This window comes from Panthera onca, chromosome B4, assembly GCF_046562875.1.
Source record: "Panthera onca isolate mPanOnc1 chromosome B4, mPanOnc1 haplotype 2, whole genome shotgun sequence".
Taxonomy (NCBI): domain Eukaryota; kingdom Metazoa; phylum Chordata; class Mammalia; order Carnivora; family Felidae; genus Panthera; species Panthera onca.
The window spans coordinates 81974850-81992791 of record NC_138345.1 but is presented as its reverse complement, the minus strand read 5'-3'; the positions used below and the strand labels follow the sequence as shown (position 1 = coordinate 81992791).

General features: G+C 45.7%; 3 protein-coding genes across 8 annotated transcripts in view; 2 read left to right on the top strand and 1 right to left on the bottom strand.

Moving 5' to 3' along the window:
• Nucleotides 1-21: 21 nt before the first annotated feature.
• DNAJC14 (DnaJ heat shock protein family (Hsp40) member C14) lies at nt 22-7850 on the top strand. Of its 4 annotated transcripts, XM_060657337.3 has the most exons (8): nt 22-130; nt 685-833; nt 1285-2750; nt 5260-5366; nt 5595-5714; nt 6326-6486; nt 6569-6671; nt 6872-7850. In XM_060657337.3, the coding sequence occupies exons 3-8, from the start codon at nt 1341-1343 to the stop codon at nt 7080-7082; spliced, it is 2112 nt and encodes a 703-aa protein (XP_060513320.1). In that variant the 5' UTR covers nt 22-130; nt 685-833; nt 1285-1340; the 3' UTR covers nt 7083-7850. The 4 variants fall into 4 exon arrangements, with proteins under 4 accessions (XP_060513320.1, XP_060513319.1, XP_060513323.1 ...); XM_060657336.3 differs by lacking the exon at nt 22-130 and having other exon boundaries at nt 660-833; XM_060657340.2 differs by lacking the exons at nt 22-130; nt 685-833 and adding an exon at nt 842-1028.
• A 222-nt stretch (nt 7851-8072) lies between these two features.
• ORMDL2 (ORMDL sphingolipid biosynthesis regulator 2) lies at nt 8073-10931 on the bottom strand. Of its 2 annotated transcripts, XM_081796189.1 has the most exons (5): nt 10798-10881; nt 10073-10207; nt 9449-9815; nt 9132-9283; nt 8073-8556 (listed from the first exon to the last, which is right to left on the bottom strand). In XM_081796189.1, the coding sequence occupies exons 3-5, from the start codon at nt 9620-9622 to the stop codon at nt 8421-8423; spliced, it is 462 nt and encodes a 153-aa protein (XP_081652315.1). In that variant the 5' UTR covers nt 9623-9815; nt 10073-10207; nt 10798-10881; the 3' UTR covers nt 8073-8420. The 2 variants fall into 2 exon arrangements, with proteins under 2 accessions (XP_081652315.1, XP_060513331.1); XM_060657348.3 differs by lacking the exon at nt 10073-10207 and having other exon boundaries at nt 9449-9623; nt 10798-10931.
• Nucleotides 10932-11097: 166 nt separating this feature from the next.
• The window catches only part of SARNP (SAP domain containing ribonucleoprotein), a 54981-nt gene continuing 48136 nt past the window's right edge, over nt 11098-17942 (top strand). For both annotated transcript variants that reach the window (XR_009617216.3, XM_060657347.2), the window contains exon 1: nt 11098-11248. Coding sequence is in view for 1 of the 2 variants with exons in the window: in XM_060657347.2 (XP_060513330.1) it covers nt 11213-11248 (36 nt within the window). In the remaining variant the exon portion in view is untranslated. The remainder of the gene's footprint in view (nt 11249-17942) is intronic.

Here is a 17942-nt window from a genome sequence, read left to right as displayed (position 1 = left end):
AGACGCAAAGCAGCATGCAGATGAGTGCAGTGTTTTTTGGCACTCCGCTCGGGTCCTGAGCCCAGCGGAGCTACGTTCCTGGTCGCCTGGAACCGCTCCGTGACCGTGCCTGGGAGCTGCGTCCTGAGGGGTGGGTCTGGGCCGTGGGAGCTGTAGTTATACCGGGCAGTTCGCCAGCTGGGTCTGGCGCTGGGGAGGCCGAAGATTGCTGGGAAAGAAGGGGCAGTGCAGGGAGGCCAGGGTGGGGGCTAGCCCGGGGCGTCCTCCCCGCCGCTCCACCTCCGCATGATACAAAAGGTCCTCTGTCCTCGCTACAGGCAGCAGGGAAAGGATCGGGGCGGTGGCTCCTCTACGCTCCCTGGTTTTGTCTGCAAGGGAAACAGACTGTGGCTCGGTGGCTATCCTCTATCTCCCAGTCTCTACAAAGCCCAAGAATACAGCCAGAGGAACCCTGAAAATCTGCCCCCAGTCCGCAGGCACAGCTGCAGCGCCCACCAGCGGTGCAGCCAGCGGGGATAGGACTCCAGCACTCGGAGGGCGGCAGCAGAGAGCCCTTTAAGGGGAGGGGCCAGTTTTCCCTAGGACCGCCTCCTCCGATTTGACTCAGCGCTTGCTGGACTGGCTCGCGCCTCCGCCAACCGCTTTTTCGTTTCCTTCCCGTCTCTTCCCTGGTGACCCCGGAAGTGGAAGTAACCGTAGGTCGGTGGCCACGGCGGGGACGGAAGGCGGAAGCTGAGCGTGAGCGGGAGGCGGAGCCGGGGGAGCTGCTCTCGTAGCTCCCCCTGGCCCTAGGCCCAGCTGCTGGAGGGGGAGGAGTTACCGCCGCTCTTCCGGTACGTTACCTTTACCCCCTCTACCCAGCCCAAGGGTTTCCTGGATGTCTTTCTCAGCTGCAACCCTAAGCTCGGTCCCCCAGGTTTTTCTTAAGAGCCGCGAGGTCCCCACCCTTTCGGGCAGCCTGCGGCACCCCTTTCCGGTCGTCTTTCCCTTTTTCCCCCACGAGTAACCCTAGGACCACACCCTTTACGGTACCTCCCTCTTTCCCAAATTTTGGTTTGTAGCTTTCTGGGGGAAGAAGAAAAACTAAGGGGATTTGGAGGAGGGGAGGGAGCATGGTTGTGGTTAATGGAGTATTTGCTTATTGCTGGGGACAACGAACGCTCCAGAAGAATCTGAGAAAACAAGGGAGGTGGGTGCATTAACTGTATCCCCAATTTAAGATTATTTAGCCCCTCTCTTTGTGTCCTATACTTGATCATCCCCACCTTAATACCTTTGTTACAGGCCTCAGAACTTACCATGATGGCTGTGACCTAAAATCCTCAGGAAGCCCCGGGGTCATGGCCCAGAAGCACCCCGGAGAAAGAGGGTTGTGTGGAGCCCACCACAGTGGTGGCGCCTCCCTCAGGACTTTAGGATCCTCTGTGGACCCTGAAATACTTTCATTCTCAGGACTCAGGGACTCAGCGAGGCCTGCTTCTAATGGTACCCGCTGCCTCACAGAGCACTCTAGTCCTAAGTACACACAGCCCCCAAACCCAGCCCACTGGTCGGATCCAAGCCATGGCCCCCCAAGGGGTCCAGGACCCCCTAGGGATGGAGAGGACCCTGATCAGAGTGAGGCATCTTCAGAGGAAGAGTCAGGAGTGGACCAGGAACTCTCAAGAGAGAATGAGGCTGGGTACCAGGAGGATGGGAACCCTTCTTTTCTTTCCATTCCATCTGCTTGCAACTGCCAGGGAACCCCTGGAATCCCTGAAGGGCCTTACTCTGAGGGAGGAGATAGCTCTTCTAGCAACTTTTGCCACCATTGTACCTCTCCAGTTTTGGGGGAAGATGAAGAGTTGGAAGAGGAATATGATGATGAGGAAACTCTTAAGTTCCCCAGTGATTTTTCACGTGTGCCCAGTGGAAAGAAACCACCCCGGAGACAGCGGCACCGCATTCCAGCCAAGGAGGATACTCGGGAAGGTGGACGCAGAGATCCCAGGTCCCCTGGCCGACATAGGCTGGGCCGGAAACGAAGTCAAGCAGATAAGCGCAGAGGCCTGGGATTATGGGGAGCAGAGGAACTGTGTCAGCTTGGACAGGCAGGCTTCTGGTGGCTGATTGAACTGCTGGTATTGGTGGGAGAGTATGTGGAAACTTGTGGCCATCTCATCTATGCATGCAGGCAGCTGAAAGGCAGTGATCTGGACCTTTTTCGAGTCTGGGTGGGAGTCTGGGCAGGGCGGCTGCGGGGCTGGGCCCAGGTGATGTTCCAATTTATGAGCCAAGGATGTTGCTATGGGGCAGGGCTATTAACCCGTTTTCTTAGGCTACTGGGTGCTTTGCTCCTCTTGGCTCTGGCCCTCTTGTTGGGCTGTCTACAGTTGGGCTGGCGGTTTCTGGTGGGACTGGGTGACAGGTTAGGCTGGAGGGGTAAAGCCACTTGGCTCTTTTCTTGGCTGGATTTTCCCACCCTGCAGCGTTGCCTGATTCTGCTGAGAGATAGCAGGCCATGGCAACAGTTGGTAAAAATGTTTCAGTGGGGTTGGCTGGAGTTGCCTTGGGTCAAGCCAAGGACTGACAGGCAGGGGAATGCACCTATAGCTGGTGGTCGCTACTGCCAGCCTGAAGAAGAAGTGGCTCGACTCTTGACCATGGCTGGGGTTCCTGAGGATGAGTTAAACCCTTTCCATGTGTTGGGGGTTGAAGCCACAGCATCAGATACTGAACTGAAGAAGGCCTATAGGCAGCTGGCAGTGATGGTGAGTATTTTTCCCTTCTGTTTCCTTTTCCTCTTTTGTTAAATTTTATTTTCTATTCCAATTTTAGGGAGAGTAGAATAAAGAGAAGGCAGAGTAAAAAGTCAACTTGAAGCTGGAGTAACTTTAATTCTTAGGAAACAGTCATAAAGACTTTTTCACTATGGGATCTGACTTTCCCTTCATTTTAAGTTTATTGTCATGAGATTCTTAATAAAAAGAAATGAACCTAGTGGTTCAATGTTGGACCACTCACCCTGGAATTTCCAGGTGAAGTCCCTCTAACTAGGGTGGAGAAAAGGCCTAGTCAGATAGCCTGTCAATTCCTCTACCTTGAACAAAAGAGGGTTTTTTGAACATGGGGAAATCCAGCTATCTGTCCCAGAGAGGCAAATGTGGACCTAGAGTGGGAAAGTTCAGGAAATGCATGTGATTATTCCAGGACCAGGTGAAAGGAAACGTATTTCAGGACCAGCAATATAGAGTGGGAAAAGGAAAGAGAACAGAGCATAAACCATAGAGAGGCGTGTGCATATGTATGTCATACGTGAAGATACAGCTGTATGTTTTTTTTTAAATTATTTTTTAATGTTTATTTAGAGTGTGAGCAGGGGAGGGGCAGAGAGAGAGGGGGAGAGCGAATCCCAAGCAGGCTCCACACTGCCAGTACAGAGCCCAATGCGAGGCTTGATCTCACTAACTGTGAGATCATGTGACCTGAACTGAAACCAAGAGTCTGATGCTTAATTGACTGAGCGAGCCTTAAGTAATCTCTACACCCAACTTGGGGCTTGAACCCACAACCCTGGGATCAAGAGTCACAATTGCCTTAATGACTGAGCTGGTCAGGCACCCCAAGATAGGGTTGCTTTTGTTGATAAGGGGGCGTGGTACAGATGGCAGTTGTGATGCCCCATATGCTTCAGGGAAATGGTTTAACACGAGCATGCAATCAAATTGCTATTAGTAGATATTAGGTAATTATTTTTAGATGTGATGATTATTGCTATTTTCTGTAAGTTAAACTATATTATGAATATTAAGTAATGTGTGTAAATTCCATTGGGGGCCTATTTGAGTGTATGGAACTGGACTGGTAAAAAATCATGGTGTGTAAATTACCTCAATGATTGCATGACACCAAATAGGAATGAGTAACCAAGGTGTCCATTAACTATTCAAGACACAGTAATATACCAGGTGTGTAACTTAGCAGAGGACTAAATTAGTTTGGTGGGAAATTGATGCCCCTTAGTGGATAGACGGGGCCATATTCTTAAGAGTGGGGAACAACAGCTTACACTCAGTTCGATACTAGTAGTAGAGCTCTTTTCTCCCTTTCATGTCTTTCTTTTTTTTTAAGTTTATTTTTATTTTTTGAGGGAGAGAGCACACACAAGCGGGAGAGGGGCAGAGAGAGAATCCTAAGCAGGCTCATGGGGCTGGATCCCATGACAACGAGATCATGACCTGAGCCAAAACCAAGAGTTGGCCGCTCAACCCAACCCAACCCAACCCAACCCAACCCAACCCACTGAGCCACCCAGGCGCCCCTCACTTTCATGTCTTTTAGCAGATAATCCTCTCTTGGGAAATATTGTCACAAAATTTTTCATTTTCAACTTGCTTTCTTGGAGTAGAGATGGAGTTAAGTCCCCCAATCTTCAACACACCTGTAACACATGTAAGAATTCTTCCTTGTTCTGGGCCAGTGTCTGTGGGCTTCTTTTACGGAACCTCTCACTGCCCTTATGAGGCCCCAGAGTGACCATGACTAAAAGGCTGTTCTCTAAGCTTGGATATGTGGGAGATTTAGCAGCATTCTATTTATTTGGCATCATCAGGAGACTAGCTTTATTCTGTGCTTTTGGAAAATAAGGGTGGGAACAATCAAGAAGCTGTAGGAAGTAAGGATACTATTTGTCCTAGAGAAAAGGTTGAAAAGTGGGTAAAAGGCCTGTGAGGATCACAATATGCTATATTTCATTTCTGGGACAGAAAGGCAAACTGTTGTAGGAAGTATATATGAGAATTTTCTAGTTAAAAAAGAATGAGTTTGAGGATATAATATCCTTGGAATTCTTTATGATTGATGATAAAGCTAAAATGTGAGGGCTTAGTATATGTATACCAGGTAGCGTATACATCCCTGTTTGCCTGGGATTGAGGGTTTCCTGAGACATGAACTTTCAGTGCTAAAATTGGGACAATCCCAAGCACACTGAGATGGTGGATCACCCTAATGCCAAATTCTGTACTATGTACATCATGTGTATTCTCATTCGATACTTCCAATAATCCGTGATAGATACAATATTCTAGGTCATATAGCTAATAGTGACAGACCTGGGTCTTGATCCTATAACTATTTGCAGAGCTAGAGCAATTACTTATCTAGGTGTATTGACTCTCCAAAAGGGTAGTCAAAGAGAACACTTTGATAAGAGGTTATTTTGACCTAAGATGGGGAGAGAGTTGGAATGGATTTGTGAGGAAATCTTTGTCTTGGTAGGTTCATCCTGACAAAAATCATCATCCCCGGGCCGAGGAGGCCTTCAAGGTTTTGCGGGCAGCTTGGGACATTGTCAGCAATCCTGAAAGGCGGAAGGAATATGAGATGTAAGTGGGAAATAGGAAATTGTAAGTGGAAAATAGGAAAGTGGGGTAAATGAGTTATCTTCAGTAGTAGAGGTCCCTGGACTTGTGGCTGGAGGAGGCTCTCTGAGGTGGAGGGAATTGGGGTTGCTTATCTTTCTAGCTGGCCAGGAGCCTCAAGAGGCTAAAATATTCATCTCCCTTTGTCCCTTGCTCAATACCCTCTCATTTACAAAGGCTTTCTTCTCTTAGGAAACGAATGGCAGAGAATGAGCTGAGCCGGTCGGTGAATGAGTTTCTGTCCAAGCTGCAGGATGACCTCAAAGAGGCAATGAACACTATGATGTGCAGCCGATGCCAGGGAAAGCATAGGTATGAAATAGGACAGGAATGGGACAGCCACAACTTAGGGATTGGGTAGCCAAAGACCTCCTTGTATTTCTGGTAGTTGGGGGATATAGATGATGAGTAAAAAGACCCTGAGGTTTCTGCTTTTGCCATCGTATCAAGAGATTGGGGATTTGAATTAGCAATAAAAAAAAAAGTAGTTATTTTTAGATTTAATATAGAAGGCTGAGGGTAAGGGTGTTTGTAGGCATATGTAACAACTGAGTGGAAATAATTTTAGATCTTTCAGCCATCTTTGTTAATAACGATGATATTAGGGGTGCCTGGGTGGCTCAGTCGGTTGAGCGTCTGACTTCGGCTCGGGTCATGATCTCACAGTTTGTGGGTTCGAGTCCTGCGTCGGGCTCTGTGCTGACAGCTGAGAGCCTGGAGCCTGCTTCGGATTCTGTGTCTCCCTCTCTCTGCCCCTAATCCACCCGCATTCTGTCTCTGTCTTTCAAAAACAAACAACAACAAAAAAGATATTATACACTTGATCTTAGCCAAAAGGCTGAGAAGTGATCATAATGGTGATACTATAGCAACACCGTAGGCTTGACAAATTAAGGAATTTTTGTTGTTGTGTTGGGTTGTAGGAGGTTTGAAATGGACCGGGAACCTAAAAGTGCCAGATACTGTGCTGAGTGTAATAGACTGCATCCTGCTGAGGAAGGAGACTTTTGGGCAGAGTCAAGCATGTTGGGCCTCAAGATCACCTATTTTGCGCTAATGGATGGAAAGGTGTATGACATCACAGGTATACTTCTGTTCTCTAGAAATATGGGCTTATGTACGCTCAAAACTATAATGTTTTGGCTAATTACTTCTCATGCTTGCAGAGTGGGCTGGATGCCAGCGTGTGGGAATCTCCCCAGATACTCATAGAGTCCCCTATCACATCTCATTTGGTTCTCGGATTCCAGGCACCAGTGGGCGGCAGAGGTAAGTGTTATTTCTTTCAACAATCTACCTGCTATTCTAGTTCTGAGTATGATTTCAGACGACATGCCGTTTAGGACACCTAGATGTCTCACCCTTAAGAAGTCTGGCAACTGACTTAGTGTGTCTTTAACTTAGGTATAAACAGGTAACAATATAACTCAGTATTTCTTGCCTCGTTATGTTTTCTATTGTCCCTTCAGAGCAGCCCCAGAAGCCCCTCCTGCAGACCTTCAGGATTTCTTGAGCCGGATCTTTCAAGTACCCCCAGGCCAGATGTCCAATGGGAACTTCTTTGCAGCTCCTCAGCCTGGCCCTGGGGCCACTGCAGCCTCTAAGCCCAACAGCACAGTACCCAAGGGAGAAGCCAAACCGAAGCGGCGGAAGAAAGTGAGGAGGCCCTTCCAACGATGACACCCCTTCTCTTCTTTCCTCAGATCAATGTCAGGGAGTCAAAAGGGCTGTGTATAGCACAGGATGGAGTTTTGATTTGTTTATTTTTAAATACTGAAAAAAGGGAAAATTTTAAGTTCAAATTGTTCACTCAGTACCTGTAGGAAGCCCCAGAACCACTCTCCCTCCTCCACCAGCACCTAGGAACTGAAACTTGTCTTTAGACAATACCAAAGAAATAGGGGGTGGCTAGAGCAAAGAACCTAGAGCCTGGATCTGGGCTGGACAGTATCTCCCATGGTAGCATGGGAACTGGGTATTTCCCTGGGGTCTGTATGCCTTTGTCTTTTGCTTCTAGAGCAGATGACACTTCCCCCCCTCTTTTAAAACTGTAAGTCTATCTGATTTCCTGACCCATTTCAGGAGGGAGCCCCCTCCTTTACCCCAACATACTAGTTAAAAGACAGAACAAGAAAGCATGTAGCCCTAATTATAGGAGGTTATACATAGAATTCAAAGAGTGGGAACTCTACATTTTTCCTGACATTCACCTTGTGGGTAATCACCCAACTTCATGCTTGTTGCTGCAGGGATGGCCAAAACTGATAATTTTTAAAAAGCAGACTCATGCCCTCTGCCCTTGGGTGAGAGGGAAGGAAAAAGGGGCTCCCAGCAGCCCCTTTATGATCCAAGGGTTTGTATTTTTTTAAGTTTGTTCATATTTGTATGTACATATCTATTTAAAGCCAGGGGATTATCTTTCTATAAATATATAACTGGCAACCTGTATCTTCCCTTTCTTCTTTGCCCATATAGTGGAGCCCTTTTTCTCACTTGAGAATCCTTTTCCTACTCTTAGCTGAGAGTGAAGGGCATCTCCTACTGGACCAAGGGAGAGGGGATTAAAAAAAAACCTTAGAGAAGTTTTATACAGAAAGTTACTGTCATTTCTTCCCCAGTCTTATGAGGACATCTCCCAACCCTTCATGCTGACCGAACTGTAGTCATATCTGAAAAAAAATTATCTTTATTATAAGGAAAATACACAGTAAAACAAAGCTGGAAGGTAGTGGGAGTGGAAGATCTAGAAAAACTTAAATCACCAAACAAGCTGCCCAAACTTGGCTTCCTTCTGTGGAAAAAAGAGTGATTTGGCCCTTATCTTTCCCGCCTTTCCTGATTTAAAGAAACCTGCTGTTAGCAGGGCTGGGCCCAGGGAGGCCCATTTTCCTATCTGTTCTCTTCCTGGGAGTTTGGGAAAGGTGGTATAGTTCTCAGGCTTTCAAGATACAGAAGACAGTATGGAGAAGGAAAGGATGTTACAGCCCTTTGGTCCAGTGTCATCCCCAGCCCCATCCTTCAGTATTTGTTGATGCCAAAGAGACGAACCCCATGGAATTGGGGTAACTTAGGCAGCAGTACACTGAGCAATGAGGCTGTATTGATGAGGAAGTGAGCAGCATCATACTTGGTGTAGAAGCTGGCGAGGAGGTAGCTGTGGAGAGAAGAAATGGGTTGAATGAAGCTGGCCTTCCCTATCCGTATTTATGCCTTTCCAGTGACTTTCTCTTCTATTTTAAATGACCAGTTTTATTGCATGTAGTCCTAGAATATCTGAAAATATTCCGGTCACTTTAACAGTGTTTACTTTGGGGTTGGGGAGATAATCAGATGACACCTTTAACTGGAGATTAAGTTAGAGTGTTTTTTAATTGTTAATGACATGTGGCAAATGACAGCTGAAGCCTATATGTCAGAGTCCCTTTGTTTCCATTCCCAACAGTTTTCACAGATTTATATAATCTCTGCTTTATTCATTCACTTCCTCTGGAAGTGTAACACCATTTGGTTTTATTTGGCATTTTCTTAGTCCTTTCTCCATTCCCCTACCACCAAAGGGACAGCAAAGAAAATCTATTTACTGTCTTCCATTTCTTTACTGCTCTTCCTAGATTTAGATCATACCTTATCTTCAAAGTGTTTAAGTGCGTAGTCTGCTTTTTTAAAACTTCCCTGTGGGTGTTTGTACTTGGCACTTGGAGCATTTCCCACCTCTCCCCCTGGACTCACAGTACAATAGGAGAGATGCTGAGGAATTTGCGGGAAGAGGTAAATTGGAGCCCGTAGTCCATCTGTTCCCAGTGTGTCAGTAGCCGAGCCTTTCCTTGGTCAGGGGTCTCAAAGGGTGTCCCTTTCACAGTATGTAAGAAGACATACATAGCCTGGGAAGAGGGATGGGGGCAGTGTGAGGAGGCAGAAAATGGTCCTTCAGCCCAAGAATTACACTGAGATCCCCAAAGGAAGACATACATCCCCAAATAATTGGTGCTTTTGGTTTTGGTTGGGAAAAGCCTGGGTTAGGTATAATGGTGTGGTTTAGTGCTCACCAAGTTATGGATGACGTTGGTCAGGGTCCAGACAACAGGAATGCTGAAGAAGGGGATGCTGAGTAGAACCACATGCAGCAGTCCTACCAAGATGATGTAGGCCAGCCAGATGCCCCGGCTATTCATCACTCGAGTGTTGGGGTTCACTTCACTGTGTGCCACCCCTACATTCATCCTACCACAGTGGGGGATCAGGCAGGAGTCCTACTCAATTTCCTCTCCACCTCTTTGAGTTTGTTCCCCCAAGTTGTCTCCTGTATAGTCCAAATCCCCTGACCTCTATTGGGAATGAAGGAACTTCCCCCACTGCGCACAAAGGAAAAACTGAAGACTTAGGGAAGAAAACTTGAAAGACGAGATGGGTCCTCTCTACTCTTCAAGACATTAATAGTAATCTTTTTTTTTTTTTAATTTTTTTTTTTTTTTTTTCAACGTTTTTTATTTATTTTTGGGACAGAGAGAGACAGAGCATGAACGGGGGAGGGGCAGAGAGAGAGGGAGACACAGAATCGGAAACAGGCTCCAGGCTCCAAGCCATCAGCCCAGAGCCTGACGCGGGGCTCGAACTCACAGACCGCGAGATCGTGACCTGGTTGAAGTCGGACGCTTAACCGACTGCGCCACCCAGGCGCCCCAAGACATTAATAGTAATCTTTACTCTGATCCTTGCACTTCAACTATAACTTGAAGGGGCACGCCTAGGCTTGGGCAGGGACTTCAAGCAGCAAGGGAAACAGGTATCTCACTTTCCTGAAGAAGCTTATAAGAAATCAGAGAGAGGTTACATGCACCAGAATTTCATTAGAAGGTCATGGGAAACAAGGAGCCACTGAGAAACGTTGTGGTAATAAAACTACTTCTAATTCCCACCTTTTCCTCTGGGGCTTGCCCGTCCTGTCTCTCCTCCCCTTGGCATGTGAGCAGGCAGCATCCCAATTCCTTCTTTCAAGCGTCGGGCGCTGCCAAGTATTTACCCGTGACTTTTGGATTGAGCTACGAAGGGACCTGCGCTCAGCATCCTGAGATGGAGCCCTTTCCCCGAGTCCAGGGGCGGCTCTGAGCGTCTGAACCTGGCTCCTTGAAGTCGTGCTAACTCTAAACTTGAGGTCTGTTTGGGAAGCAGATCTCGTCCCTCCCCCTTAAATTCCTCACACCCTGGTATGAAACCACCCCAAGCTCCTCCCAGCTTCCCTCTCTCGTTTGTCGTTCATTGGCTGTTCTCAAGGCTCTCTTCAGAGCTCCTCTCTCGGTATTTAACTCGCCGCTGCTCTGTCTCCCTCCTCCCCCCCACCTTTCGGCCCTCACCACTTTTCCTCAGCACCCCTTTCCTGTCGGCCGTCCGCCCCTACCTGCTGGCTTCAGAAGCCCGTGGGGCCCGAGGCGCGGCGATCGCTTCCACACCTGCGGTCTCCAGGAAGCAGCCGCCCTCGCCCATCTGCGCTCTTTCTATTGGTGGAACAGAATCGGCGCTGCCACCACCCATTGGTTGGCAGTTTGCAATGGAGCCGCGCAATTGGTCTCCATTTCCGCCGGTCGGGAAGTGCGGAACCCGCCCCTCTCCCTGTCCCACCTTTTGAGAGAGGTGGGGAAAGCTGCCTGGAAGAGCGAGAGCGACGTCAACTGTTGACTAATGGGAAGAGCTGATAGTGTGAGGTGGGAGTAAGAGTGGCAGCGATTGGTCGGCCGTGGTTGTCTGCGCCTAGGCGGGAGCTCCTGGAAGCCGAGGCTGCGGGTGGGGGCCTGGTGGACTGGAGGGGTAACAAGATGGCGTCGGAGACGGTGGAGCTCCATAAGCTGAAGGTACCGTGAGGCGGGGAAGGGCTGAGTTGGACTTTGCTGGGACTGAATTCTGCTGGGTGGCTTGCGCCTTTTCCTACGTGTTCACCTTGCAGGCTTTTCCACTTCGTTTTCTGGCTCCCGCCGTAGTTCTTTTCTTTTGTGCCTCCCTACGTCCCCGCTACGCCTTCCCCAATTTTCCATTTCTCCGCATGGTTTTACGGTATCTTTGTTGTTTTGACTCTTTCTTCATCGTTGTCTCATCTGTGTCACTTCCCCACCGGGTGTGCAAGTGCTTTCAACCTGTTATACCCCCTTCTCGTTTCTCGTCAGAGCTGCATTACGTCAATGGTCCCCTCCTCTTTGCCCCGTGCTGGAGCCAGGACCCCTATCTCTTCCTTGGATTGATGCTTCCCAGTCTGTTGTCCAGAGCCGCGATTGCGGTTAGCAGATGGCACCTTTGTGTTTTCCGCCCATCCAGGTCTCAGGAGCCAAAAAATGCTTCCACTCCTTTTTTTTTTTTTTTTTTCTTTTTTCTTTTAGGTGGGGTCACGCCTTCGGAGCTAACTTTGCAATTTGAGGAGAGGCCTCAGAAGCTAGGCCTCTCCATAGAAGCCAGGGGTTTCGAGACCTAAAGGGTTAGTAAAGGCACAGATAGGTCAGATTTAAAAGTTTTTCGAATTCTCCCACGCGCTTCTCCGCCCGCCAGCCTTACCCCCTAACCTTACCCCTTACCACTAGAGAGACAACTCAGTCATAGCTGTTAATATTTTGGGAAAGCATTTCCGAGGTTAGCTTTAGCTCTTCCCATTTCACGTTGCGGATGGACCCGGACCCTGCATCTCTTGGTGTCACCACTGGGTGACACTCTCAGTCACAGGGTGGTTTTAAGTTGTATCTTTGAGGAATGTTGGTAGCTTCGACACATTGAGATTGTTATTTTTCTAGAAGAAAAGAGTAATTTTAGGGCGAATTAAGAGGACTTCTTTAGTTGTCCATTTGTGGTTTCACAAGTAGCTTTCCCATCAGATGTTTTGGTCTTGTTTTGGTCACATCCTGGGAACCTTAGACAAACCAGGCTGATTTAGCCAAAGCTAAAAACTGATGCTTTAAAGCTTGATGAGCTTAAATAAAGACATAAGGAGAATAAGTGTAGGGAGGACACATACTAGTTGACACCAATTAACCTTTCTGTGAAAACTGGTTTCTTACTCATGGATTCTAAACTGTGCTAGTGGGTTTTCATGGATCACGGAGTTACTGTTAAATTGGTGGCACTGAAATGTGTAGATCATATTTGTGGTCTCCTAATATGAGTAAAAAAAATTGAGTAACCACCTCTGTCATATGTGTAGTTACTTAAATAAATTGTGTTCTGCCATAATGTTATGTATGTTATAAAGCATGCACAGGAAAGAAAGTTTTGAGTGAATGAGATAAAAAGGAAATATGAATAGAAGATTTAATATTTTCTTTTTATTCCACTTTTGAAATCACTGGAGTAAGTCACCAGCTGTATGACTTGCCTTTATGGATTTTATATTGGTTTATGGAGTGATTCTTTCTATGCGATCTGTTTTGTCAGGTGTGTATTAAATTTGATATTGATAGGATAATGTCCTCTGACCTGATTTCGGGTTTTATAGTCTGAGAGAACATGAGGCACTCCTGACAGCCTGAAAAAGATTCACTCTTTTAATCACATTTGCTTGTCTTTGCTTTTTCTCTAGAGCACTTCTTAACCTTTTGGAGGTCACAGATATCTTTGAAACTCTGATGAAAGGTATGGACCCTTTCCCCAGAAAAAGGCATGTACACATACTTTGCATGCGATTTGAGGGGCTTCATAAAACTACCTTGTAGCCCTGAGGAGTCCGTGGACCTCTGGTTAAGAACCTATGCCTTTAATTCTGACTTCCGGGACAGTTAATGTTTGGTTCCACTGGCGATCTTGATGGAGTGATCCTGATTTTTGGGTTGACTTAGAGTTTTATCTCTTTTTTAAAAACTCCTCCCAGTTTTATAAAAAGAATTTGGGGCTTTAGTATGGAGTCCCAGAAGAAAGAAACAAGCTTTGAAGTAAGAGGGGAAAGTATTAATTGGATTGATATGTAAGTCCACATCAACAGCAAATTTCTGAAGATTTTGTAGAAATGCAGTCATTCTAACACAGAAAGAGACTGAATGTGGATGAAAATGCCTTGAATTATAATAGTACCAAATTTATAGTCCATGCTGAAAACAGGGACTACTGCAAAGAGAACCACAAGGGTGTATAGTATAGTGTTAGATAATATTGAAGCATAAAGCGCATGTGTGTTGGTGGTTGAAGATAGTTTGGAAAGCAGGTGAACTTTGTAACCATAAAGGTGGAATGGAGTGATGTTGAAAAGGGCCTTTTGACTTGTGTAAGGTGATTGTTTTTTGTCATGCAGGTGGAAGGTGAGGAGCCTTTGAAAATTTGAAAGGAAGAGCTGATATGATCAGTTGTTGTTCTTTTGGCAGTATGGAGGATGGGGTCTGGAGACAGAGATTTTTACCAGTTAGATTTTCATTATAGTAGTCACTCCGCTGCTTAAAACCTTTTAATTATAGGGACGTCTGGGTGGCTTAGTTGGTTAAGAATCTGACTCTTGGGGCGCCTGGGTGGCTCAGTCGGTTGAGCGTCTGACTTCGGCTCAGGTCATGATCTCACAGCTCCTGAGTTCAAGCCCCGTGTCGGGCTCTGTGCTAACAGCTCAGAGCCTGGAGCCTCCTTCAGATTCTGTGTCTCCTCCTCTCTCTGCCCCTCCCAGGCTCATGCTCTGTTTCTCTTGCTCTTTCAAAAATAAATAAACGTTTAAAAAAATAAAAAAAAAAGAATCTGACTCTTGATTTCGGCTCAAGTCATTATCTCACAGTTCCTGAGATGGAGTCCTGTGTTGGGCCCTGAACTGATAGCATGGAGCCTGCTTGGGATTCTCTCTCTCCCTCTGTCTCTTCCCCTTCCCTGCTCATGCGCATCCTCTCTCTCTCTCTCTCAAAATAAATGAACTTAAAAAAAGAAAACAACTTTTAATTATATTCTTATAAATCCAGCTTAGTTTCTTACACTCCCAACCACAGTGGCTTGATTTTATTTCATTCCTCAGAATGACTGTGTTAATTACTAACACTTAGCATTTACTATGTTGCAAGATCTGGTTGAAGCTACTTACATAGGTTAACTGATGTAATTCTCAAAATAACCCTGTAAGGTAAATGCCTCTATTATTCTCATTTCAAAATGAGAAAATTGGAAGCTCAGAGAGATTAACTGAGTAACTTGCCCCCTAGGTTGCAGAGCTAATAAGTGGTGGCTCAAATCCAAATAGCCTGTCCCCCAGATTTGTGTTTTTTTTTAAATTTTTAATGTTTATTTTTGAGAGAGACAGAGAAGCAGAGCACGAGCTGGGGAGGGGCAGAGAGAGGGAGAGACACAGAATCCAAAGCTGGCTCCAGGCTCTGAGCTGTCAGCACAGAGCCTGACATGGGGCTGGAACTCATAAACTGTGAGATCATGACCTGAGCTGGAGCTGGACACTTAACCGACTGAGCCACCCAGGCTTCCCTCCAGATTTGTGTTCTTAATCACTGCACTACAGCCTGTCTTACCTCGGAACCCAGAACTGTTATACATGCTTTTGGCTGTAGTGCTCCTGCCACTCCCATCCCCCATACCTTTGTCTAATTAACTAATTAACTGCTAGTTCCCTTCCGATACCAGCCAAACATCATTTACCCAAGGAACCCTTAGGTAGGATAAGTTCTCCATATCCACACACATGATTTGACTACTTTTTAAATGCTTTCATGGGACCTTGTACTTTTTTTTTTAAAGTAGACTCCATGCCTAATGTGGGGCTTGAACTCACGACCCTGAAATCAAGAGTACATGTTCCACCGACTGAGCCACCCAGGTGCCCTGTATGCTGTACTTTTTTATGTTAATTAAACATTATATTAATGATCATTGATTGCCTTGTTTTTGTTTTTGTTTTTGTTTTTTACCAGATTGTAAACTTCATGTGGGCAAGAACTCTTTTATCTTTTGTTTATGATTATTTCCTTGTATCTAAGATAATGCTTGATGGAATGGGTGTTCAATAACTGTCAAGTGAATAAACTTAGTAAAATCTGAAATAAGGTAGTGGCTATTACAATGGGAGTAAATGAGTAAATTTGAAAGAAATTTGGGATATAAAACTGTAAGTATGTATAGATCAGTTAGATGTAGGAGGAATGAAAGATGAATCCAAGGTTTGAGTAGTCTAGGTTGAGAGAAGAGGAAGAAGTCAGTTTTGTGGAACAGAGAAGATAAGTTCAGTTTTTGGCTTAAGTGTCTTTGAGATTTGCACTTGGAGATGTCTAATAGTCAGTTGCAAATGTGGGTCTCTAGTTCAAGAGCTGAGGGCTGATAGGAAAGGTTTGCAACTTACTCAAAATATTTATGGAGTACCTACCATGTGTGCTACCATAGGTTTTGAACATATAGCAGTGAACAAAGCAGATGAAATTCTTGCTGTCATGGAGTTTATATTTTAGTGGGGGAAGTCTCAATAAATAAAATTTATAGTATGTCAAATAGTGATAAGGTCTGTAGAGAAAAATAGTAAAGGGGTTAGGTAGTAGTACAGTGGGACTAAGGGTATTAAAATTTTAAAAAGGGTGACTAGGGAAGGTCTTGGTGAGAAGGTGATGTCAAAGCAGAGACTCAGATGTGAAGTTGGGAGTCTTACATGCAAAGTGTTATAAGAAGACCTTTTAGGTGATTAGAACTCTGGCTTACCCTTGAGATAAGCAACCAGTGGGGGATTTTTGAATAGAGAAATGACATGTTTTGACTTTTTTTTTTTTCCTGATTTAAATTTTTAAAAGATCACTCTGGATACTTTGTTGAGAGTAAACTATAATGAGGTGCAAGGGCTGAGAGTTTTTACAGTAATTTGTATCAAAGACCTGAAAGGGTTAGATTCTGGATGCAGTAGATCCCTCCCCCCACCCCCCATTCATAGGAGATATGTTCCAAGACCCCCAATGGCTGCCTAAAATCTAGTGTATGGAAACCTATGTGTATCGTATTTTTTCCTATAAGTATATACTTATAATAAAGTTTAATTTTTACTTGTTTGTTTTCTTTAACATTTACTCATTTTTGAGAGACAGAGCATAGTGGGGGTGGGACAGAGAGAGAGGGAGACACAGAATCCAAAGCGGGCTCCAGGATCTGAGCTGTTAGCACAGGGCCCAACGCGGGGCTCAAACTCATGAACCCACAAACCATGAGATCATGACCTGAGCCGAGATTGGATGCCTAACCAACTGAGCCACCCAGGCACCCCATAAAGTTTAATTTTTAAATTAGGTACAGTAAGAGATTAACACAGTAAGTAATAGAATAACTATAATATACTGTAATAAAAGTTATGTCAACGTGGTCTCTCTCAAAATATTGTACTATACTCAACCTTATGATAATGTGAGATGATAAAATGCCTTCGTGCTAAGATGAAGTGAGGTGAATGATGCAGGCATTAGGACATAGTATTAGGCTATTATTGACTTGATGAAGTGTCAGGAGGAGGATCATGTACTTCCGGACTACAGTTGTCCCAGGGTAATTGAAATCACAGAAAGCAAAACTGTGGATGAGTGGGGGACTACTGTTATGTTATGTATTTGTTTTATTTTTAAATGTTTACTTACTTATTTTGAAGGGGGGAGGGGCAGAGAGAGAGGGAGAGAGAGATGACCTGAGCTGTAATCAAGACGGACACTTGGGGCACCTGGGTGGCTCGGTTAAGTGTCTGACTTCGGCTCAAGTCATGATCTTGCAGTTCATGAGTTCGAGCCCCAAGTCGGGCTCTGTGCTTATAGCTCAGAGCCTGGAGCCTGCTTCTGATTCTGTGTTTCCCTCTCTCTCTGCCCCTCCCCTGCCTGCTTGTGTGCTCTCTCTCTCTCAAAAATAAAGAAAAACATTTAGAAAAAAGAAAAAAAACATGGGCATTTAACCTGAGTGAACCACCCATGTGCCCTGGGGGACTACTGTATTTTAAAGCGAAGCTGACAGGATTTGCCAGTGATTGGATTCTGAGATTGAAAAAGCTTTTGAGGGGAGCCTGGGTGGCTCAGCCACCTGGATGGCTCTGTCAGTTGGGCGTCCAACTTCATCTCAGGTCATGATCTCACAGTTCATGAGTTCGAGCCCTGAGTCAGGCTCTGTGCTAACAGCTCAGAGCCTGGAACTGCTTTGGATTCTGTGTCTCCTTCTCTCTCTCTCTCTCTCTCTCTCTCTCTCTCTCTCTCTCCCCCCCCCCCCCCACCCCACTTGTGCTCTCTCTCTCAAAAATAAATAAATATTAAAAATAAAGCTTTTGATATAAATGGAATGAGAAGAAGGCCAAAGCAGTCTTAGTGAATATCAGTATTCACAGGGTTAGATGGAAGAAGAGCTAGCAAGGAAAAGATAGAGGGGTGCCTCGGTGGCTCAGTAGGTTAAGTGTCCAACTCTTTTAATTTTTTTTTAATGTTTATTTATTTTTGAGAGAGAGACAGAATGCAAGTGGGTTAGGGCCAGAGAGAGAGGGAGACACAGAATCCGAAGCAGGCTCCAGGCTCCGAGCTGTCAGCACAGAGTCCTGTTGGAGGCACGAACCCACGAGCTGTGAGATCATGACCTGAGTTGAAGTCAGACGCTCAA

Coding starts and splice junctions, on each gene's coding strand:
- DNAJC14 (XM_060657337.3), top strand. CDS start 1,341: ATGGCCCAGAAGCACCCCGGAGAAAGAGGGTTGTGTGGAGCCCACCAC. Junction 2,751..5,259: donor ATAGGCAGCTGGCAGTGATG/GTGAGTATTTTT, acceptor TTGTCTTGGTAG/GTTCATCCTGACAAAAATCA. Junction 5,367..5,594: donor AGGCGGAAGGAATATGAGAT/GTAAGTGGGAAA, acceptor TTCTTCTCTTAG/GAAACGAATGGCAGAGAATG.
- ORMDL2 (XM_060657348.3), bottom strand. CDS start 10,931: ATGGGTGGTGGCAGCGCCGATTCTGTTCCACCAATAGAAAGAGCGCAG. Junction 9,624..10,797: donor CGGGCTTCTGAAGCCAGCAG/GTAGGGGCGGAC, acceptor CCACTGTGGTAG/GATGAATGTAGGGGTGGCAC. Junction 9,284..9,448: donor CCAACGTCATCCATAACTTG/GTGAGCACTAAA, acceptor CCCTCTTCCCAG/GCTATGTATGTCTTCTTACA.